The 25035-nt window shown below is 43.3% G+C and overlaps 1 protein-coding gene across 2 annotated transcripts in view; it reads left to right on the top strand.

Annotated features, from left to right (window-relative positions):
* Positions 1 to 3678: 3678 nt before the first annotated feature.
* asap1b (ArfGAP with SH3 domain, ankyrin repeat and PH domain 1b) overlaps positions 3679 to 25035 on the top strand; it is a 48781-nt gene continuing 27424 nt past the window's right edge. For both annotated transcript variants that reach the window (XM_071921479.2, XM_071921480.2), the window contains exons 1-4: positions 3679 to 3804; positions 21206 to 21278; positions 22490 to 22635; positions 24628 to 24702. In XM_071921479.2, the coding sequence (XP_071777580.1) occupies positions 3679 to 3804; positions 21206 to 21278; positions 22490 to 22635; positions 24628 to 24702 (420 nt within the window). The remainder of the gene's footprint in view (positions 3805 to 21205; positions 21279 to 22489; positions 22636 to 24627; positions 24703 to 25035) is intronic.

Raw genomic sequence — 25035 nt, forward strand, 5'->3', positions numbered from 1 at the left:
TCATCACTTGTCCAAGAGGTCTGAATTTAAGTCGAACATCCCCTGAAGCTAAATCATGTAACACTGTCATAACTGTCCCAGATGACCGGTTTTGTCCGGCTGGTTTGGAGGAGGTCATGAACCTTCCTGGACTGAGGAGCAGGGTTTTTGTAGATGTTGTGATTTAGTTATAGCAGCTGTGTACAAAGTTGGAAAAAAAGACTATAGGAGTACAGCGGATGTCGCTCGTTGCAAGTTTAATTAGACTTTGGATTGCAAACTGGAATCTATTTAAGAGGCCACTTAAGTTCATTTTACATGTCCAACTCTCCCAAAGCCTGAAACCAGAGAAGCAAGGCTTTAACCTGTAATTTCAATGATGTGAAGCCTGGAGCCGCTCTGGTGACAATGAAAGACTTTGTCAAACTCATAAAATGCTTGTTATAGTAACACAGGGTTTGGGGTCAATTCATGAATTAACTCATCAATTCCAAGTCGACTGAGGAATTGGATTTGGAATTTGAAAAAACCTGCAGGAAACAGAATTGGAATTGAATTGGAATTTCAAGAAGTTGAATTCAATTCAATGAAATCCTGTGAAATTCCATGTTTTTTTTGTTTTTTTCTTACCTCATATCTGAGATTACACATAGAGTTATATATTATCAATACTGAATATCATAAAATATTAAAGGAACTGTTCAGGTGGTATTTGATGCATGACATGTAATTGTACTACATACATTATGATTGAATGTGTTTGATTTGTTTAATTGTCTTCTATTTGATTCATAGTGTTTGATTTATAATGTTTAGCAAGTCAAGACAAACTCTCTTAGAAGTGGAATTTCATGGAATTTAAAGTTCAATTCTGTTTCCTTTCATTCCAATTCAATTCACATTCTTGTCCTTAGAGCTGGGTGACATTCACATTCCAACTCCAGGAACTGAATTGGAATTTACCAAGCATGCTCAGTTCAACTCATGAATGGCCCCAGCCCTGTTAGTAACACTTTCCAGATAGTCATAGCTACTGTCATGGTCACCATCTTCCTCCAAGTGACTGTGCATGGAAACGTTGGTTCATTAGGAGGACAAACGCATCTCTCTGACTGTATAGGGACACTAGTCTATTGTGACTAAAACCAACTGTGTGCTTACCAACAGTTGTGTTTTATCAGACCATGCCTCCATATCAGCCTATGCAAATGAAGGCAGTGGCAGTGCAGGACGATCAGTTTGGTTAGCTGTTCCTAACTTTCCAGACCAAATGTAATAAAACCTAAAGGTCTGTAACTGCTCACTTGAGCAACAATAACAAAAATCACTATAATAATCCTGAAGGGAATGAATGATGTGTCTGTGCCACTCGGTGGTGAGTTTATAGTTACCACTTTAGGATATTTCTGTCTCCTATGGTATGACAATAATACTCCTATAATTTTCCTATAGTGACTTATAGTTGTGTTGTGATGTTTGTACAGCATCCTTCTACAAGTTATTATAGGTTTGGTCCTTTTTCGTTACGAAATGTGTCTTTTGTGTGCCTTGTTCCTCAAGTCTGTGATTCTCCCACAAGCCTGAGTAGTGTTCAAATCACAGTTTCATGTTATAAACTTAATAACTATAAAGATAATTCACATTTTTCCGTGTTAAAAAAGCGTGTTACATTCTGTTTTTAAGCTAGGCCCAGCTGGCAGTGTTTAGTCGTCCTGTTCCGAGGGCTGCTAAGCTAATCGCCGGTGATATTCATGTAAATTTGTTGCTAATTTCGCTTAAAGTAAAAGGTCTTGAGCCAGTGCTAGTTTTTAATCAAGATATTTCAACAAAATGTGCGCACAGCCTCGGCCCATGCTAGTTATTTCCCAGTGTTTTCCGTTACAGGCCTGGAGACGATCTCTCTGCGGATTGTCTCTGCAGTCACATATTCGAGATCACGCATGCGCAGAGCTCTTCCTCGTCCCCGTCAGCCAGGCGAGGTGGGTGGGAGAGAGAGCTGCGTCAAGCTGCCGCAGATAGCCGCGATTATACCGGAAGTGCGGCGCTTTTGGCTTCAAAATAAAAAAGTAAAATGTGTCAAGGGGGTGGAAAAAATGTAAGGGCGAGTTAACACTATCCTGCTTCTCTTTGTTGTGATTGGTCGGCTTACAAAGTATGTTTTTCTAAAAAGAACTTTTCTCAACATTGGGGAGTCTTGGTGGTTCAGTTGGGTGTATACCATGCAACCACAACATCTTGTGTTCGAATCTGCCTGACTCTATTGAAAACCTTTTCCAAAATGGCTGCTTTTTGTCTGCCTTGTATGGAGCCATGGAGCCCCTCATAGTTCAATGGGAAACAAGTAAATATTAAATTATTTTGCATTCCCTCGCAGTAGTTTTTGGTTCTTTGTAAAGTTTCACCTACATAACTGTTTTCTTGAGCCAGCATATAACCTACAGTAGAGATACAGCCAATAGCCATGGAGCAATTGATAGAATTTTGCTTTAAAGCTACTAGGTCACCTCCACGGATACATGTGGATGTATGCAAAATGCAGCAAAAATGGCCTACGTGTGAATGTAGTTTTTATGAAGGAATGCAAAACAATTGGAGCTCAAAGGTTTTGCAAAGGTAGCCTACCCAAAACATTTTTGCAAGGTCACCCAAACTTATTGCGGGAACACAAAACAATTGCAAGGACACCCAAAACTTTTGCAAGGGAATGCAAAACAATTATTTTTATTACCCCTTTGAACTATTAGGGGCTCCGCAGCCTTGCAGCCACTTTGCATTTGCATTGGGATAAAAAAAAAGGCGGTAGCATTTGAATAGTGCAGAATAGTGTGAACACAAGTCTTGGTAGCTATATGGCATATTGCAGGCCGAAATGGCTGTGAATATATGATGTGAAAAGGACATTTCGGAAAATAGCCACAACAATGATATTATTAAATATATATATCATTTACAGTAGAATATTGCTGAAATATAATCTTTATATTCACTTCAGTATTTTGCATTATTCCAAAAACGTTGTAATATTTAGCGCGTCGATGGAGGTTTTATTTTGAAAATCTCGACCGGACGTCATACTACTTCTCCTGGTTGACTTGACGCTGGTTGTGAGAGGCTTGAGCGCGGCCGAGCAGGAGAGAGTGGTAGTGAATGTCAGCGGCAGCGTTATGCATTAAAAAAGATAAAGTGAGATAAAAGAAGAGAGGACGAAGCCCCGCAGCAGTTCCCGACCATCTCCAGACTATGGACTATGAAAAATAATAGACAGAGGCTGGTAATTGTAGACTGTTTTGACGACAAGCGGCTTTTTGAACATCTGTAGAGCATAATGAGGGCATCCGCTATTCTTTACGCTGTTTTTTTCCCGGAGGTTTAGTTAGACGCAGAGTGACATTATCTATAAATACGTCGCTTTAAGGCATTTTTCACCAGGAATACACACGCCGAGGGGAGAGAGGCTGCAGAAATCCAGCGCATTCCCTCCTCCCGTGTCCCTTGGGGACAGTGAAGTCATTTGAGAAGTCACCGGAGAAGAGACACGTCTTTGTCATTTCGATACTTTCATATAGTTTGTAAGGAAAAATCGGGCTTTTCCATCGGCGCGCCAGTCACACTATCGCCCGCCCCTGCTTTCATTTTCATGGTTTTGGCTTTCTAAGCGTTTATTGCCAACCTCTTCTCTGGGCATTTCCCCGCTGAAGGATGCCGGATCAAATATCGGTGTCCGAGTTTCTCTCGGAGACAACAGAGGATTACAATTCCCCGACAACCTCCAGCTTCACCACCCGCCTGCAGAGCTGCAGAAACACAGTCAATGTGCTGGAAGAGGTAAGGCCACAACATCAGCCTGCTGCAAGCTGCATGCGTTTGGATGGAGGGTTGCGGTTATAACTGAGGATATATGACTAAACAACACACTAGATTAGATTATAATTTAAAGATTGCACACACGAGAATATACCAGGTTTATTTGTTAGGGGCAAAGCTGGTATTTATCAGCAAGGATCATCTACACCCAAAGTTAACTGGTGATGTTTCAGGGCATTTCCATATGATGAACCCCTTAGAGGCCTAACTGATTTATAATCTTGTACCTCTAATCCCTTCCCAGGAAAATAAATACACCTGTTGAGCTGCGGGCTTTAGACTAAATTCCATAAAAGGTGTCTGTGATGTTGTAAGCCGATTCTGGTTTATTATAGACGAAGCAGAAAACCTGCGTTTCACTGGACTGGCGTGTCAAGGTGAACTCTCATCTTCATGTGGGTTTGTGTGAATCTGCTGTTCTTTTCGAGCCGGTGAAGCCAAATGAGAGGGGGTGGATGGCTTTGGATAGCGCAGGGAAAATGGGCCTACAGCTTACTGTGTTCACTATTACATAACTCACCAGCTTCAGAGCATGCTGCCAGAGAGAGGGAGAGAGAGGGAGAGAGAGAGAGAGGGAGAGAGAGGGAGAGAGAGAGAGAGGGAGAGAGAGAGAGAGAGAAAGAGAGAGAGCGAGAAAGACCTCCTCCAGCCACTTGCAGTCAGATCAGGATTTAAACAGTTTCAGGATTGCAGAGGTTTCCCCAGCCTCACTCATGCTCCTGTAATATAATAATACGTTTTATTTGTAAGTCGTTTTTCAAGATACTCAAAGACACTTTACCTGAAATAGTATGAGCATAATTAGAAACTAGGGATGGGGTGAGATATGCTAATCTCACGATACGATTCGATACGCGATACGGGGTTCACGATTCGATACAACCACGATACAGTTCAGTGACAGCAAAGTCTGACTGCCAGAATGATGTTTATTTCTGAGCCACAGATCTTTCTAGGAATGGCTGCTGGCTTGCTGGAATGTAAACAGCGATTTAAAAATGTCATTACAAAGTGCAAATAATATAATTTGGATGGAGAGCTTGTGAAATTGTGATGGGCAAGCCGTCTCATTTGTGATTACTACAGCATAGTAAAATGGAGCTAATATTGCGATTCATTTTTCTGTCCCATGATATGTATTTTGCATTGTGAATTTCGATATATCATCCCATCCCTAATAAAAACAGTGTACAAATACATAGCAAGTATAAAAAACTATAATAAAACCAATGTAAAACTATATAAAAACAAACAAAATAAGGTATAGGACAATAAAGCAAGACAGAAAAGACAGAAACAAGACAGTCAGCCTTAACATTACATGTCTGTTTTTGGAATAGCGCACACACACATTCATGCTCTACGATGTGATGTCACCTTTGATCAAGTAGGAGAGTGTAATCAGGTCAGATGGGGGGGGCGGGGGGGGGGGACTACCTTCATGCCCCCCCCCCCCCCCCCCCCTTCCCCTCGGCATCATCCCTGCCGTGATTAAATGGAGCATCAAACCAGGGGAACACACACACACACACACACACACACACACTTTCACCCATTCTCCACTAATGCCAAAATGTGACCTCCTTTTCCACTTTGAAACATATTCTGCAGTCGACTTGCCTGATTTCAGGTTCATGTAATATTCACCAGTGTAATGCGTCGTATGAAACAGAACCATTCAACCCCATTTTAAAGAAACGACAAGTGAAGAAGGCCTATTTGAGATGATTCACACATTTTCGCTTCTTCTACTGTGTGCACTTTTTTTTACAAGTCGCTCTGGAGAAGAGTGTCAGCCAGAAGGACAGAATGTAAGTGTAATAGTGCCGGTGTTATTTGTGTATTTGTAGTTAATAAGCACAGCATGTCTCGGCAGACGTAAGCGCTGAGCAAACGACCCGGACGGTAAGCGGAGATGGTTTGTTATTGTGAGTCACAGGCACAGAGCCGGCCCAGTCCAGATCCTCCTGCTCTCTTCAACTCACCAGCAGCTACTACTATGAGCCAGAGTCTGTGCTATCTATCATCTCCGAGTTCAAATCCCGCACAAGTTTATTATAGCGTAATAATAGAAAATTCAGCACAACAGAGCCGGGGCCGTGTTTATCCTCAACACAGAGCACATTTTTGTCCGTTCAGTGTAACAAGGAAAGGCTCGCATCATGAATCACCTCGCTGGCTCCGTGCCTCCAAACCCAGAGACTGCAGCACAAACGAAAAACATCTGTTGGAAAAGGCCGCCATGTGCGCTGGGCTTCAGTAGCCACTCTGGAATTTTTGCAGAGATCACATGGCAAGGAAGACCATTATACTGGCAACAAAGACCAGCAGCGTACTCTTCACTGTTTAAACAAAGGCAAGATGCCCCTCAGTCCAGGATTATGAAACATTTAGGCTAGATAGTCAGCAGAATGCCTCTCTGGTAACTAAGACTGGGAAACACCCTTCAGACGCTATAAGTCACTCAGACTCTATGAAGTTCAGCAAACAGGAGTGCTGAAACGATTAGTCGATTAATCGATTAGAGTTTTGATAGTTCATTAATCGTTTTAGTCATTTATCAAGTAAAAATACCAAACATTTGCTGGTTATAGCTTCATAAATGCTAAGATTTAGCGCTTTTCTCTGTTTCATATCATTATAGAACGAATACTTTGAGGTTTTCTTTGGCTGCTGGTCAGACTAAGACATCACTTTGGGCTCTGGTAACTTGTGATGGGCATTACATTTTATAGACTAAATGATTAATCGATTAATTGAAACAATAATCGATAGGTGAATCGATAATGGAAGATACTTGTTAGTTGGAGCCCTAGCAAACAGTCAGCCTACTGCCATGAATACAGTTTTAGCTTCTAAAATACTCTTTCTGTTTTATAAAATTGGCTCCACTGTTTGGTCCTTGGTTAGACTTGGAGTGTAGCTGGGATTTCCTTTGCACTTTACATGAAATATAGCTGCTGAGCAGAAATAAAATCGCCCCTGCGTCATTTTGCCTAAAGAGGAGTTTATTTAAAACAGCCTGGATTTCTGCTGAGCTCTGTGTTCCTCTCCTCAAAGTTAAAGCGCTCGTCCCGAGTCTCTCTGCGTTCCTCCAAGTCGTTTCCTCGGTATGTTGACAAGGTAAATTATGCAAAGGTACAGGGTGAATATTTAATGCTGTAACCTGAGGGGGCGAGTTGACCCACGGGAGAGTTGTCATTCTCTGCGTGCTTCCACTGACTCATCTAGAAAAAAAAAGAAAAAAGAAAAGAAGCTGTTGCAACATCAGATCATCTTAATTCAGCACCGCACATCAATTATTGATCGGTGCATAATGACACAAAGCTATTCATGACCGGCCGTCCTCTACCCCGGCCTGCCTGCTCTTCCCCGACTCGCCACTTCTGACTCTGATGATGTTGACTGTTTATATCTGGATCAGTGCGGACGATAAATAATATGGAAAACAATGAGCAGCCAGATTGAAAGATACAGACAGCTAAAAATAAAATCTCCGGCTTGGTAACTTGCCCGCTTGTTACACACAGGATGTGACGGGGCAGACATGGAAGCTGGTGGTGTGTGTGTGTGTGTGTGTGTGTGTGTGTGGCGGTGAGGATATCCTCTCCTGGATTTAGCACAACCTAACTATAATGACTTAGAAGAGTGTAATGAGGAACCACGGGACTGAATAGACTTTAAAGTGGTAATTCACAAGATTCTTCTTTTATTTAAAAAACATTTTTTGTCTCCATCTTTGTTGCTAAGCGCTCTTTGCTGTGGTGTTTCTGCACTGCACTTCCCAGAGATCACCTGTCAATCAAACAGTGTGGGGGCGGGACGGCGGCGTCTTTTTCCTTGGATTTTTCTCTTGTTGCAGTTTGAGTTTCTGTAGGTGGCGCTCTTTTCTCTGTCTGTCCAGCCATGGCGGCTATCGCTGCTCATGCTAACTACCCCCAGTTCTTCTTCTTCTGTTTACTCCAAACAAACCGCTGTTGCTGCTGCTGCTGCTGCAGGAAACGTAAAACGCATCACTTCCTGTGCTCCAGAGGATTTTCCCAGGAAAAACATACCAGACACCAGGTGTTTAGAGCAGCAAATGTAAAAGCGTTAGGCTGAATCACTACTGCGCTGTGTGAATGAGCCACAGAGAGAAGCAAAGTAGACATTTGTGTATATGAAAATGTCACAGATTGTTACTCTAAAGCTGTTTTCCCTTCTCAATCGTAAATGATGTGAGTGGCTCTTAGCAACGCGGGCCGGTCAGGCACTTGTTATTCCCCCATGAGGCTGGCATTGTCTCTCCCTCTGCCCTACAGATGGTACTTTGCGTCACTGGGTTTGCTTTCCTAAACCGCAGAGAACCATAGCAGCAGCACAAGGGAAACCCTCACTGCATTGGCATTCCTTTGAGCATGCCTCTCACACCACATCACATGGGCCGGACCAGGGAAAATGTTGTCTTTTCACAGTCATTCTATTCAAGCATGGCTGGGCTTGACCTAATAGGCATAGGCCCTTTTACTTTTGTGCCTTTATATAACAGTTAATGAATCCTCTCAGTGCCCAGCGCTTTTCAGCTTTGCACGTTTTTCAAGAGTTTGATGTTATCCTATATTTTGAAAAAAAAAAAAAAAAGGCTGAATGGAGAGTTTTATTCCAAAATGCTACATATGGATTTCGGAGGAAAATCATTACTTGACGTCATGATGCAGTACGTCTGATCCAGTCTGTAAAAGGGTTATAATTATGTCAACAAAGGACTTAACCTACTTACTGTTCTCTTGAAAGCACTATAATTTGTTTTATTTTTACGCTATCAATCATTTTAAATGAGTAGATGTCACTTTTATTTTTAAATGTTGCATGTGCCATTTTGGAACCAAACTCTTCACGTAGAGATTTTAGTGGCACAAATAGATTTAATGTTTCCTGTTTATGATTGACTGATGAAACCATAGACCCAAGTGTTGTTGCTTCTACTTGGGTCCAAACGGAAAGTGGACAGTAAAGCGTACAGCATTTGTTAATTATAATAGCTTCCAGTTGTTTGACTGAGAAGCCCTCGGCACCCCGGGGCGTAGCCTAGATGACACAATGTCATATGAGCCTTCATGTGACCCATCCAGTCCACTAGCAGGAGGCAGTCATTTCTAAGAACTTCTTCACAGTTAACAGATAATTTCTATTTTTTCCCTCTAAGACATTCACTTGGCCCTTTTGCCCGAGAGAACGTTGATTTATTTGACCATTCCCATGCTGGAAACCATCTGCATGTCACATGGAATAAGCAGGAATTGTGCTTTTTAAAGGCGGTTACGTTTTCAATTTGCTCGTCATAGCTCATGTGTTTTTTCGCCTGTTAAGGGAAATGTATTCAGTTATCTACTTAATTAATACTGGCTGCACTTCAGTCAGTCAGTGTGTGTACGGTCTGTCCATCTGCCAGCCCAGTGGAATGTAGATTGGAAGATAATTCACCAAAATGAATTTTACTGTAGTGTAGGCCACATTTTACTTCACCCCAATATTTTTTATTGATAGACAGATACAAATATAAGTATAAGCTATATATATTGATTTATTATTTTGTTGTGCATTCAGTAACACTGCCAGGCTAAAATTGAAATTATCTTTCCTCATGTCTTTGGTTTGATATTTTGGAGCATTTTTTAGGTTTTCCCCATCAGGAAGAAGGCAAAAGCAGTGAATTATTCAAAAGAACAAGACAAGTTTCATCATACTTGGCTTTACATAACGTAAAGTGAGCGCTGGTTATTTAAGGCTCCATTCTGCAACATTTGCAACTCAGGAGGACAGCTGTGTCAGATTTAATTATTAATGAGGTTATGGCTTTTTATTCATTATTCCCCCCTGTGTCCCCAGAGTGAATGGGAGCATTTTGCCTTCCTTTGGCACCGTTTCTCATGTGACATCTTTTTTCAATACAGTTAAACTACATTACAAAAAAAATGTTGTCTCCATCTTTTGTGCCAAGCGCTCATTGTTCTGGTGTTTTTTTTACTGCACTTCCCAGAAATCACCTGTCAGTCAAACTGTGGCCAGAACTGTGACGTCTTTTCCTTGGACTTCCTGTTGATGCAGTTTCTCTAGGTGGCGCTCTTTTCTCTGTCTGTTCAGCCATGGCGGCTATCGCTGCTCATGCTAACTACCCAGTTCTTCTTCTGTTTACTCCAAAACAAACCGCTGTTGCTGCTGCAGGAAACGTAAAACGCATCACTTTCTGTGTGGCTAGAGGATTTTTTCCCAGGAAAGACCTACCAGACACCAGACACAGCAAATTTAAAAGCTTTCAGGAACCGGCTATAGCTTCAATCATTATTGTGTTATATCAGTCTGTGACATTTATGTATCTGAAAATGTCACGTATTATTACTTTAAAAGCACACGCCAGAGCTTGGCTATTGTTTTTGAAATGCCATTTCAGTAAACACAATGTGAAAGCTGACTCATGCGTCCATGAGGCATTATTTCTATGGAAAACCCAAGGCATCCTAAAGTGTCATGTAAGCGCGTCACACTTGATAGCTGCATTGATGGCTCATTGTGGCGCTCCAGTAGGGATTTAGACAGCTGACGATGGAGGGAGGCTGTCCATGGGTTTAACACCGTCCATCCCTGTGAGGAAGGGCCCAGACAGATGTGAACACCCCCTACTCTTCCTTGCCTAAATCAGGGAAAGAGCAGGGGATCAGAGGCCGAAAGCCCCGGTGCCAGAGCCTAAGCCTGGTCAGGGGCTAATCCGCTCTCTGCTAATAGCCCTTGATGATATACGCAGTGCAGCTGTGGCAGGAAGGTAGGCCAACAGCTGTGGCCCACAGACCGATTATCAGATTTCTCCCACAGACGGCAAACAAACCAACAAACAAGCAGCACAACACAGTCTCACCTCCTGCTGCGAGAGGCAGGACACAGATTAGAACGTGGCTTGGAGATTTCTTAACAAAGGAAAGGGAGTGTATTTTGTGATGAAGTGCTGTAATTTGCCTTTTTTTTTGGTGTACCCACTTTCCCTCGACCTGCCTCGTCGACTTCTACTTCAGTTAGTGATTTCCTACATTTCCCAGAATGCCTTTCCACAACCCCTAGAGAACAGGCACAAGGTTGTTGCGTTTCAGCTGTGGGTTTTATGTGTAGGTGGAGAGAGCGATAGCGGTTGGATAATAAGAGCAAGAAAGCAGGTTTTTATGGTCAAGAAAAATCGCGCCCCTTTTGTGTACACTGTTTTGTGGCTGCATTGCATCATGGTCTATTGAGGCTACTATAGAGAAACTGGTGCAAAATGGCAGCTCTAGAAAGAAGCCCCTGCTCTTTGAATCTGAAGGACTGAAACCAAAAATTTACGGTTGATATTTTAGTTTTTCTCCTTTATTTTTTTTTCCTCAAAATTTTCTCCTAATTATACTCCATTGCAGCTGCACTGGAAATATCTTGACTTGATGTCACGTCATCTACGTTTGGCCAGTTAAATACAGGAATACGAAAAATACAGCAGAGCAAATGGGCCCAGAAATGCAAAATACATCAACAATAGCAGTTTTTTTCAACAGAATTAAAGTGTCACAAGGTGGATTTTTCCTTTAAGATGTGCCGAGACCAGCGGACTTTAGCGTTCCCCTTTTCCTGATTTGGTCTGTGCCCGCACCTCAGCCGAAACAAAAGAAGCACAGACCTGCTTTTCATCGCCTTCTTTGTGATGCCGAGGTTTTCTTCTTCTATCATTGTATCAGTGCAGCGGTAACGTTGTTTTCCTCAAGGACTTCCCTGCAGAACCAGAGACAGCGCTGTCCAGTGATGCATGCTGCCTTGGCCTGAGGGGTAAACAGTGCATCTTTGTCTCTGAGCTTTGATGGTGTTTGGCCCTGGACCTTGTCTGTGTGTGTGTGTGTGTGTGTGTGTGTGTTTCTGTGTGTGTGTGTGTGTGTGTATATGGCAGCCAAGCACTCGCTACAGCTTTCCATTGTAAGTGCGGAGGAACCTGCGAGGGCAGAGCATGCTAGCTTTCTCAGAACAGCAAAGTGCTGCAGAGGTCATTCAGGCTCACCGGAAAGGCATGAGTGCTGCTTCAAGATGTTTACCTCGCATCCCACTGCCACTTAATGTCAGTGAAAAGAGTTACATCACTTCCTTCTCCACATCATGTCAGCAACTACTGCCACCTCACTGTGAAAGTTTTCAGAGGGGAAATTGTGAAATCGGAGCGGACTCTGTGCGGTTAAAGCTTTCGTTGGACGACTCTGTAGACGCGGCGCCCTGTTTCAGTTCCTCTCTTATGTCCAATTGCTCGAAGTGTGTGAATATCTCAGCGGCCGGTGGGAACGGGTACACCTGTGGTTTTGGAATAGCTGGTCTCTCACCCGACAGAGTCCCATAAACTGTGAAATTCGAGACTCGTCCGCAGAAAACTTCCAAGGAATGCTGTAAAGCGTCCGGGGCTGAATCCGGGCCTGCGACTCTGGGCCGAGAGGACTCATGACCAGGAGCAGGAACATTACTCAGAGACTCGGAAAAATAATGTTACTTCTGATTGCGCATATTTATCAAGGGAGCACATTCTTTAGCCGCATGCCTTCAGATTTGCAATGTGGGTGGCTGGTTGGTGGGAAGCGGAGTTGGCAGGCTTATCAGCTGATCAATGATAAGCAAAGGATTAGTGATAGAAGCAGAAAACTTGGAGTATTTTATTTAGTTTTTCTCTGCTCAGCCTACACAGCGCTTACCTATAATAAAAGACTGACCTTGGACTTTAACTATCTCATAGTGTAGTATTTTTCCCTTACTATGTTATAAACGATCAATATATTTGCTTTTAACAGAGTATATGAGGGTGGAACACGATTAGAGACGTTTTTTCTGCCATTATTATACGCTATACATTATCCTGTATTGAAATGGCTCGAATGGCTATGTGGCTTATGTGAATACCATAACAATAATGCTTTTGTTATCAGAGTTATTGATTCACAGTGTGGCAACAGCCGTTTCGAAAGTATGACCTGGAATGCGTGACTCTTGAATGCAACCGTACACACAGATGAATGCAAAAAAAAAACATTCCTCTCACCTCACTGTGTCTTATCTTGAGCCCAGTCAGTGATAGGTTGCTGGAGGTGAATCGGGTTTTTGTCGAGGTTTGTGGGTAAATATTCGGTTCTCTTTTTGGCCCGGGAACTTACAAGTACGCCCCTCTCAGCGATGAGAGAGAGAGAGAGAGATTGGGAGAGAGTGAATGTACCTAGATGTATTTTTCAAAAGAAACGGCACACAAACACCTTCCATGTAACCCCCCCTGTCGGTTATTAGTTTGTTTTCATCAACTCTGAGGTTCAGATTTTTCCTGGAAATGAATGACCTCTCTGCTCTCTCCCTCTATTTTCTCACCTAAATAGAGCGCAGTGTGAAGAGGTTGCTCGGTATCATTTTTTAATCATCGGCTCCGTGTCACTCCCACTCTTCTCCTGTGGTCCCCTATTTATAGTAATGTGTCAGAATTATTCAACAGCTGCTCCACAATGAATAACGGCGTCCTGACTTGATAAGCATAACACACATATAGGTATGCTTATTTGACGTTAGGTGTGCACAATCGAATGCAGCAGTGTGTGGGCGTAAACTGTGAAAACATGCACATGCCCAAAACAAATGGTGGGTTGAGTGAGAGGAAGCTTCACAGTGGGAAGCCACCAAACGATGTGTGAATGTAACACCACTGCATGCAGGGCTTGGCTTTTTTTTCGCTGGCCACGCGCGAGCTTGTCAGTTTGTATGCGAAGTCTCTGAAGACCTCGCCGCTGCAAAATAGTAGAGGAACAAATCTCCAAAAAAGGCTTTAGTGTTTGAGATACCCCTACCCGAGGTAGAACAAAGCACAACCATTTTTTTCCATAACTTTAATATGTCTAGTTTTTGAAATGGATGGTTGTATAAAAATATTTGACTGCAAAATTAGTTTATTTGGTTGATGTTTGGATCCTCCCCAAAGCCGAAAATAGTGAAAATTTAGGCTTCTCCAAAAGGGACAGTGTCTGCCTTATCACGTGTATCTCTGGAAATAATGATCAGAATGTCACCAAATTTGGACTGGATGTTCACATACAGTTATTGCATACAATAAAGCAAAGATTTCATCAATACCTTTGTCCATCTTTGAAATGTATACACTTAAACACACATGAATTATAGGCGGAAATTGAATAGGAAATTATGAAAAAACATGGTTGTGCTTTGTTCTACCTCGGGTAGGGGTATCTCAACTTTTAGGGGCCTTAGTTCCTCTACTAAAAGAAGCAGCATCCCTCGCAGCGCAGGAGGCCGGCTTTGTCCGTGGCACGGCCTCCTCCACACACTCAGCACAGCCAAGCCAGCCGAGCCGCCTCCTCTCTCACTCGGCACATGTACTCCCCTGCCTCCCTCGCCCAGCCCCGACACCGATAGGAGGATAGAGCAGGACGCTTAAAGAGGCATTAAGTGATCTATATCTTTTATCGACCTCAATCTGTGACCGAGGAGCTGCAACAGCATCGACGGGTCTTTGGCACGGCTTTGACACACATAATAAAGTCAGTAGAGAGAGAGTAAGCTAGCTAATTAGAGCAGAGGTGCAACAGAAACTGCTGGTGGAGAGGTGATACAATACTGATACTGCTTTGTCGTTTGAGAACGAGGCTTTTTTGGCTGAAATGTGTGTGCGTGTGTGCGACACTGGTTTCTCTTTCGTAGCAGTGTCCTCCATCAATGAGCAGTTGACAATGTGAGTAGGTGGGTGGGGGTTGGGAGTGTCTTGAAATGCCGATGAGTGGGGAGTTTTTGTTCCAAAAGAGAGAACATAGGCTGGAAAGTGAGTTTTCTGAAAGCCGGAAATCTCAGCACCCGGTGAAGTGATCACTGAGTCGTTGGTATTGATCAACAACCCTATCAAACCCCACAGAGATATATATATATTTTTTCTATGTTGCAGGAAAAATAGCTTATAGCACCTTTAAACCACGATTGGTTGAGTTAAATCCATTCATAAAGAGGCCAGTGAAAATCTTGCTCATAGATAAAAGACTTAGAAGAAAACACAGTCCTATTTGATGCTTGATTTGTAGTTGCTATTTCAAATAAGTCGGTCATCTGGTTCTGCTGATGCACCTCTCAACCAAAACCAAAACCGCTGGCAGTCGATCATTATTTTCAGTGGAGTGTGTGAGAGATAGGCCGTCTGACCTCAGCTGCTTTTGGAAATGTTACATCCTCCCATTTTTCCCATTCCACTTGGAGAGCTGAAGGCCTCTCCGGCTGCCGGCCCAGAGAAAGGGATGTCCACTTGTTTCCTGCCAATGAAAACGGCTCCCCACCCTTCCTGCTAGAGTCGTGCCACATAGACTGAGAAAATGCTCCCAGAAAGACAAACCGACTGACTTCTCTTAATTAACATTTTTAGAGCTGCTGGTTTTCGTGGGCACGCTGAGACAGAACAAGGAGCAAGACTAATTCTGGATTAGCTAAATTAAAACATTTAAGCGGCTTTCATGAACATTAGTTTTATTGTTGCTTCTGGACTGTGGAGTCTATGACTTAATAGACTCATTGCTCTATGATACATAAACATATACATTGTCATTTGTCATAGGGTATTTTTCATTGTTGCTTTGCTGTGAGCCACGAGGTTAAATGAGGAAACGGTTTTGTCTCAAGGAGGCAGAAGTAAGACACATGGGTAGTGGGGGGAATTTTAATTATCCGGTCAGTCACTTTCATACTAAATGGACAGAAAATGCCACTGCAGATGTGTTTTAGGTCTGCATCTTGGCTCTGGGGACACCCTGTGATAATTGTGCCCTTTCCTGCTTGCTTCTTCTAGGAAATAATTATCAAATTAGCAATTCTGAGAACTTCACACACACACACACACACACAGCGCTTCAGTGTCTGCTCAAGCTCTCAGTCTTGCCTTGCTCTTCTCCGGGTGAAGAGTAGAATCTGCCACAGTGGCACAGCTGAGTCTCAGTGTGCCGCTGACAAACAGAGAGCTGGTTGGTTAGTCAGAGCGGCTTCCCACAATCGACGCAACGAAGAATGTTGAGCCGACACGTGAGGCAGCCGGATCACGTCTCCATGGCGACCACACAACCGTGCGCCAGGGCGATCACAAACGCCGGGGTGGAGAGGAGAGACTGGGTCAAGCAGTGGGATGAGTTCAGGAAGGAAAATGAGAAAGACGGCGAAAACGCGGCATGGAAATGACAGAGCGCGGGCTGCAGAGTGGATCAGTGAATCAAGAAAAACACGTCCCAGACAGCCGGAATGTGTTTTTTCATCTGTCAGCGGAGAGCAGTGAGTGTCATTAGACGGAGCGCCGCTGACCCGGGACAGAGCGCTGACAGGCCCGGCTGCTTCCTGCTTCCTGTGAAAGGACGGCTGCAGGGGAAGCAGCAGGGCTGCAGAGGGAGGATAAGGCCTGGGGCAGGAAGCCTGAAGCTGAGACAGCCTCCAGTCAGTCATGCCCAGTCACTTTGACCACCAGTTCATCCTTTAGCTTCCCTGTGTGTGTGTGTGTGTGTGTGTGTGTGTGTGTGCTCGTCAGGGTTAGAAGAAATAAACTTTTTTTCAGGGGGTATTTTTGCCCGCTCTTGAACTGATTTTTAGGGGCAGTTTGGTCCTTTTCAGGGTCATTTTTTAAAACTGTGAAATAATAAATTAGCATGGCATATTGGCAAATAAACACTCAATTTCTGAAGATTTGATTTATTCTAAATCATAACCACACGTCCCACACTTCTTTCCCACTGCTGGAAAGTGGCGACAGGCCTTACAGAAGAGTTTTCCCCACTCTCTGCCCCCCAACCAGTCCATCTTCCACCCCTCGATTGCTGAGTTTTGTACCATAATGTTTTATTCAACATTTTCTCACTGTGTGGTACCAATGTTTTCTACTGCTTCAGGCTGCCTGCTCGGTTGTTTTCTGATCAAAAAAACTCAACTGTTCTCACCCAGAACGCACTGGAAAGAACTCTCCGGTCACGGTCTCTCACGAATCACCTACAGTACGGTGGCCCACAAGGGACAGTAGCTGCTTTTAACAAGTGAATATTTGACTCGACAAAAAAAAAAAAATGTGAACAGGATGAAATGCAAAAACGGCTACTCCTAATTATCACGGGCATATTTTTACCCCCCAGATTTTTGATTTCACAGGCATTTTATGAACTTTGAAGGGCATTTTTTTCCCCCCGAGCCGCTGTTAATTTCTGACCCTGGTGTTAATGCTGTTTAGCACCCTCCGGTCATGCTGAGCCATCATGAACGGCCGCCGCCCTTCACCTCCCTCGCTCGGCCCTTGACCTCTCTGGCTCCATCCCTGCAAGGACAGACTCAGACTTCCACTTGAAAGCATTCTGACACCGACACGTTGACTTTCACAGCGCCGACGGTTCGTCAAGGTGGAGATTTCTCGGGAGTAGCACAGACCCACGAAATGTGCAGTATGGGTTGGTTCTTCTTCTTCCTAGACGACACGGAATAAAACATCCCTTCTTGTTTGGGTGGGGAGACTAGCGACCGCAGATGTTTAAGGCATTGTCACACTCCCTAATCCCACTGGGTTGTGTCGGAGCTCGCCGTTGGCTGTCGGCAGATTAGAACAAAGCTCTGACTATATTGAATAGTTATCGGGGCTTTCGGGGAGCAGAGTTTGGAGGCATTCTTGCCGGTTGCCAGGGGTTTGCAGAGACGGCGTGCCAAGACATCACTGTTTCACTGATTTCTTTTTTCCTTGGCCCTGAATAGCAGAGAGCCAACAGCTACAACACAATATCTCTCCAAGTCACATCAATCTGTGAACATTTACCATCAAAGATTCCTTGATATGGGCGTTTTTATGGCATAATGAATTTTGCCCTGAACAGATTGGGTCTTAATGAATCAGGGCAACATAATGTTTTTTGTATTTATTCAGATTAAATCAAAAATAATACAAATAACTAAATGCGTAATACGATAATGCACGTATGATATAAACAAAAATCTTAAAAACATAAAAGCTAAACTCGCTAAAACAGCTAAGAAAGCAAATCTGTAAAAGCTTGTTCGCATTAAAGCTGAATATTTAATTAAGAGCACAGACAGAGGGGATTATGGGTGACTTTTGGGTGGCGGTGCCAGCTGCTGCGAACACGAGCACCATAAGGGTCAAGCTGCCTCTACTTTGTCCTCTTCACCCTAATCAGCATACAGTAGTACAACCTCTGAATAATCACTGAGTTACACTGGAGGCTTTTAGCTGCAGCTCTTATCCAGGTTTGGTGCGTTGCTTAGGGACACTGTAGTTGTTGTGGGGATCTAATCAATGACTTTTGCATTATAGCACAGTCTCTCTAACCACCAGGACATCACACTTAAGATAGGCGTTATGGAGTCTGCCTGGAATCAAATGGTCTTGTAAGGATACATGCTCATAAGAAATATTTCTCTTATAGCTCATAGGAGAACATCAGTGTTATACTATTTTTTCCTGAATTCCTCTTGATGACTGAGAAAGTCTATATGCTGGTTAAGAAAATATACATAAAATAAGGCTTCTCTTGTGCGTCGATTTCAAATTCAAGAATGAAATAAAGGGAAATCCGCACTCTCAAGTAGATATCTTGATTGATTTTATTTTATTAATCATGTTTAAAATAAAAAAATATGCAGCTTGGCAAACTGACAAGAAAAGACAACGTCAAGGTGAACACTGCCAACAGATCCTTTACCAAACAAATCCACAGCATTACACTTTATTCTCGCATGCGATATTGAAAAATCAACACTTTTGGGACACCATTTTGCGAAGCACGCAGACTAGGGCTAAGTAATGAGGCCGTGCGGGGAGGCATTGGGCAGCGGACCCAGTTCCCATGTGAGAGGGATCAAAGGGCTTGGCCCCGGCAGAAAAGGCCCTGCGGCGGCACACTACTGCTGCCATAATTGGGGAAGAGCCATGTAAACCTGTCCAGGGGAGGCCTAGGACGGCTTAATTATGTCGTGAAATTTAATTAGCCCGGTGTTTTGTGCGTGCCTCCGCTCTTCACCGGCAGACCTTGATGTAATGTGTGTTTTCTGGTGTTTATCATCTATTATAAGTGAACATGGCAGGGTTATGGTTCCATTCCCTGTGGCTAAAATGGGCGGAATATGAAATGTTCGTGCATTAGCAGCCCCATCATGAATTTACATCCCACTTTGCCGCCCTCGGAGTAAATCATTTAGAAACCGACCCATATTGGCTTATAAAGGCTCTCATTTAAAATCATTTAGCTGATATTGGTAACATAGTGTGTGTGTTTTTGTGTGTATTTATGTTTGCTTGTGTCTCCAGCGACTCTCCTTGAGCAGAACAATCCTCACACAGTGATCTAAGCTTTTCCTTTGGTGAATGACATGAGGAAAATGCGGTTTGATTGTCACAGAGTGTGTGTGCGGTACGACAGTGAGATTATCTCCATGTGGGTGTTGCGCTTTGTGCTGAGAAAAGTCTCTGAGTCGGTTTGCCCTCAGCGGCGGTAAATTCATGACATCAGCATTGTTGTAACTGCGCTCTCCATGCGGCAGTGGATCGGGAGGTCCCGTAGCACTAAAGTAAACAGGCCAGTTCTCCCAATAAACATACATCTGCCTTTGATTTTATCACACTGTCATTAGAGATTGTAATCGGGGAAATGTGGCCTGTAAATAACTGCTGGAAAGTTAATTATGGAAGGTGCCGTGTTTGAATACTCCAGGGTCTTATCACTAGATTAAAGCCTGTGTTTGGACAGATAAGTGATGGCAGGTCAAACTGAATGGGGTTTTGTATTAATGCCAGCACGATAACAGTACTGTGTGCAGCAGTGCAACGGCATGGCGTTCAGTGTTTACTGTGGGATTTATTGGTAGATGTTGGGCATGGGGTTATTTTGGTGCTGAGACCCAGTTTCACTCCTGGTCCATTCCAGGATCCGTCCCAGTAGGTGTTGCAGTTTAAAAATGGCTCTTATTGGGATTGTAAAAGGGGCAACATCAAAAGTGATTTACCCAGTAAATTCAAACTACAGCCTCTGCACCAGAATGTCCATAAATACATCGGAGCAAAGGGATTTCTTGACCATTCGCTCTTTATTGTGGTTTGGACGGTCTTTGGAGGATTTGGGATGATTTTTTTTTTACTGCAAACAAAACAAAATTCCAGTAAAATAAACAGAAATTCACAGGATTATCTGATAAACTTGCATCCCATTTCTTAGGGTTTAGGTTAGGTTTACACAATCATCAATCGCCTAATCAAACACTTGAAAATGTCCAACATATTAGTCCAAACAAAGCAATCTATTTGACTGTTCGTTTTATCACCAGCCATGTACACATTTCACAATATTCACATATTTCAGTTAAGTTGGGGTTTCACAAACAGTTTCCTTCAAACATTTCACATGAAATGTACTTTGATCTAGTTTTGAACCGGCCACAAACCAACCACACAGCACCCAGGCGTTTGTCAAACAGAATATATCGCACCAGGTGCAGCTGATAGTCGGCCTCCCTCCTGCCAGTTCAGGGATTGGAGGATGGATTTGTCAGTCAAGCTTGTAATTTCTATCATGAGACATGGACACATGTAGCGTAACTGCAATTGTAGTTGTTATTTTTTTGGGGAGGGAAGCCGGCTGAGCAATAAAGCCAGATGATGAATTTTCCTTGTATTTACATTTTTCTAGCTGTGAGGGCAGTTCTCCAGCTTTAGGAGGGGGTGCACTGCAGCTTAATGAATGTAAGGGAAACACTGGCGTTATTCAGAGGCACAGCTGCTACTTGGTGCATTTGCCTTAAATAGCTGTGTAGGATTTTCTCTAAATATGCATATGTATCATTGTTAAGTGGGTAGCCCTCTGTGCTATGATATAAAGCCTCTGTGCGGTGTTTTCTATTAACATTTGCTGTTATTTTAACTCCCTGGTGCTCTTGATACTGGTGGTTTTTTTTTCCTAGCATTAAAATGTGTCATGGAAACGAATCTAACAGACATAACCATGACAGAATCCTACATATTGTATATTTAATGGAGATACTATAAGAGAACGCAAAGGCTTCGCTCCAGTAGTGTTGAAATAATTACTCATGCCACATTCAGGTCAAGCACTGTGTTGTGAGCACACTATATACATTAGCTTTTATTATGCATGCTTTGAAGTACTAAACAAATAGTGCGTTATTCAAGACAAGTTCAAGTTTGCTGTACTATTATAACCCAGGGTGTAACATGTCTCTAAAATATCTTTGTTGTCTTTTGATGTGAAAGTTCACCTTACAGTATGAAACCAGTGTAAATGTTTTACAACGTCCTCTCCTCCTCTTTTCCCAGGCGCTGGACCAGGACCGAACCTCCCTGCAGAAGGTGAAGAAATCAGTCAAGGCTATCTACAGTTCAGGACAAGGTGAGAGAGCCTGTTCCTAAATGTGTCGAGCCTAAATGTGCCGAGCAGATGGGTACATGTGCAGAACACCCCCTCGAAAAAATCCTCAGAGCAAAGACACTGGGATCTAGATTTCTTAAATATCTCTAATAAAAATGATGATTGCTTTTTTGTCTGGAACATTGCCTTTGTAGGGCAGATGGTGTTGTGTGTGTGTGTGTGTGTGTGTGTGTGTGTATCCAGGCTGTCCCAGAAACAAACACCTGAGTTTGTTTTGCTCCTCGTTGCTGTATGATGTATCCTCAGTAATTTTCCACTGTATAATTTGAAAGCAGCGTCCTCCCTTTAAATTGACTGTTTCAGATGTTCCTCTTCAAAAAGCTTTGTTAGTTTTTCACAGAAGAGACAATTGACCTCATTCCCACAGCAGCCATTTTGAACACTCGGGGTGGAAATGTTTGGCATATATATATATAAAACTAGCATTACTTATTAGTGAGGACTTCAGATAGACTTATCAGTTGTGAAATCTCAGGAACAGCTACCTAGACTAGATTCCAGTAGTTAGCTTTAAAATCTGAATCTATGTCCTTCCAGATTCTTGAGATCCATTCATTTCTAATACGTTTTTCAGAGGATAATCTGTGAAGTCCGATGTTTGTGCATCTGGGTACACAACAGTTGGACATACTGTAGTTGGGCTGTACTTGCTCCTCTGGCTGGAGTCTCCAGGGTGATGCAAGTTCAAAATGGCTGCTGCGGAAATAAAGTCTACGGGGTGCTCGTCTCACCTGACTCCCCTCTTCGGGCCGTTTCTCTGGGTTTGGCAGCAGCCTGAACCCTGTCCCGTTCCAGTTCCTCTCCATCTCTGACTTAATGACAGGGACAGATGGATGCTACTGCTTGACTGATGGCTCCCGCAGAGTTTCACAGACCCAGAGAACCACACACCTAGTCATGCTGCCATTTTCTAATAAAAATGATGAACGTTTGTTAGAATTTATATTTGGTCTCTATGCATAAATCTCCTTGAAATAGCATTACTAGATACATAGTCACATGTGTTGCTTCAGTGATAAAGGAATTTCCCACTGTCAGGTCAGTTAAGTATTTCTGCTACTTCTACGTGATTATTATGAACTTGGCCCTGGTCTGTTTTTTAAACTGAGGAGCAGTCATGAGCCCGGGACAGGTAGACTGCTGGTTGACCTTCCTCTCTGTTTCCATCACAGATCATGTCCAGAATGAAGAGAACTATGCTCAGGCTCTGGACAAGTTTGGCAGCAACTTCATCAGCCGGGACAATCCTGACCTGGGAACAGCCTTTGTCAAGTTCTCCTCCCTCACCAAGGAGCTGTCGGCCCTGCTGAAGAACCTGGTGAGTGTGTGTGTGTGTGTGTGTGTGTGTGTGTGTGTGTGTTTCCCCAAATGTCCTCACAAGTATAGAAAGATGAGGGAAATCCTCGAAAGTAAGGATATTTTTTACAGTCCTCACTTCTATAAGGGGCTAAAATAGGATTAAGATTTGGGGTTTAGGGTTTAGATCAGAATTAGGATTAGGTCAGGGTAAGGTTAAAAGTTAAAGTTAGTTTAGGATTAGGACTAGGGCTGGGCGAAATGTTTGAAATCAATATCACGATAATCATAAGGATTTTTTCGATATAGTTATATATCAAAATATGGCTATGCAAAATCACATGTTAAATAATCAAATGAATGTTCATCCCATTGAACTGAATGGGAATGTTAGGTGTGATGTTAAACAAAACTGAAATTTTCAAATAATATTCCTTGTCAGTGTTTTTAATAAAATGTACTTGTTTTCATCAGAGAGCAGTATTGTGTGTAAAGATATCCCAAAATCACCTCCATCATCACAATATGATTCCACTGAAAGACGATAAACATTAATATTATTAATTATCGCCCAGTTAGGACTCAGGTTTAGGGTTAAGATTAGGATTAGGTTTAGTTTACAGTAAGGGTTAAGGTCAGGCATGTAGTGGAGAGTTTTAAAGTAGGGTTAGAGGTTAGGGAATGAATCAGTGAAAGTCCTCACAATACAGACTTGTGTGCTTGTTTGTCTAAGGAGTTCAGCCAAGTAAAACATGTTCATCAATCTCTACACTGGTGTTAAAGTGTAGGAAAAGCCTCCACCGTCAGAACTGCAGTCAGACAGTATAGCTGACTGCGGCTGTATCTCGCTCTGAGCCTTGTCTTTTTTTCCTCCAGACGAGGCTCTTATCTGCCTGTCATGGATTTCCCCTGACGTTTCTGTTGAATAATGTGTCCTGTTTGAATCCTTTGTGAGTGATTGTTGTTGGAAGAAGAGCCAGTCCCCCTCTCTCTCTCTCTTCCTGTGTGGCTGGCAGCGAGATTAGACTCCATAAATACACTCGGCAGGACTAGGAGCGACTGCGTGTGTGCGTGTGTGTGTGAGCGTGTGAGTGTGTGTGTGTGTGTCCATCCTGAAACCTTCCTAAATCAACCACCTGTTGGCACTACATGCATATTGCCTGTTAAAGTTAGGAAACTGAAATTATCTATAGACATTCCTCTCTCTCTCTCTCTCTCTCTCTGTCTTTGTCATTTTGAGTACATTGAATGGATTTTTTTTTTTTGAGGCCTCAATAACTGCGGCCCCCGAGGGCTGATGGTATGTGCGTGCACTACAAATGAGTATTGATGAATAGCGCCTGTCCCAGATGCCCTGCTGCATGTGTTATTGGATTCAGTGTAAGGATTGTATAGACTAAGTCAGCTTTGGGCAACTCGCTGCTTTGATAGGATTTGTTACAGGGCTACAGTTTGTCTGCGTCTTTTCCCAGCATTTCGTCTGTCTGTGTGTGAATCGAGAGGTGAGGGAGACGGTGACGGTTTCCAGGACGGGCTGTTAGAGCGCGCCGGCAGCCAGCCAGTAGGAGATTGATTCTGACGTTGGCCATATGCAAGACAGGCACTTAAGAAGCACATTAGCGCCCATTAAGTGTTGTTTATTTCCTTGACCGCTGCTGTGTGTCTGTGCGGACTTGGCTTACGACAACAGGGACTTAAATGCTTAGTACTGTTGTAAATGACCTTGCTGAGCCTAATGGTTAGAGCTGCTGAGCATAGTGGAGGCAACCCGAGCTCTTGGCAAACATCAAGCTTTTGCTAATTCTTCAATAGGCTAAACTGCATTCGTGCTGCTATTCTGCAGCACGTTTGCCATTACGTTTTTATGTTTTTTTATGTGGGAGCACAAATACTGTATGTTTATGCATTGCGCTATTGGTTAAATATTTGCTTCGCTCCCTGTGTTATGATACACTATGTTAACTATTTTGCCTTGTGTCTCCCTGTGCCCCCCCCTCTCTGTGTTCCCTCTCAGCTCCAGAGCCTCAGCCACAATGTGATCTTCACCCTGGACTCGCTGCTGAAGGGCGATCTGAAAGGCGTGAAAGGGGTAAGATTTACCGTAAAACCATTTCTCTTCCTCCCGCTCCTCTCATTCCCTCTCTCTCCCTCTCTTCCTTCCTGGCCCCCCCATGGGACGTCCCAGCAGTGGGGCAGGGGAAATGGAAGCCCCGTCAGCACATCTCCATTCATCTCTCGACTTCTGTGTGTGTGACTCTCTCTGTGTGTGTGTGTGTGTGTGTGTGTCAAACAGAGATAGAGAGACTAGAGAGACGGGGGGGAGTTAGAAGTAGAAGTCTGTCTCTGTTTAAAAGATCACACTGTAAATCTTGGAGGAGTAAACAGTGTCCTTGTGTTGTGCTTGAGGCGAGTGCGGCAAATA

The sequence above is a fragment of the Centroberyx gerrardi genome, chromosome 22, assembly GCF_048128805.1.
Source record: "Centroberyx gerrardi isolate f3 chromosome 22, fCenGer3.hap1.cur.20231027, whole genome shotgun sequence".
NCBI classification, from domain to species: domain Eukaryota; kingdom Metazoa; phylum Chordata; class Actinopteri; order Beryciformes; family Berycidae; genus Centroberyx; species Centroberyx gerrardi.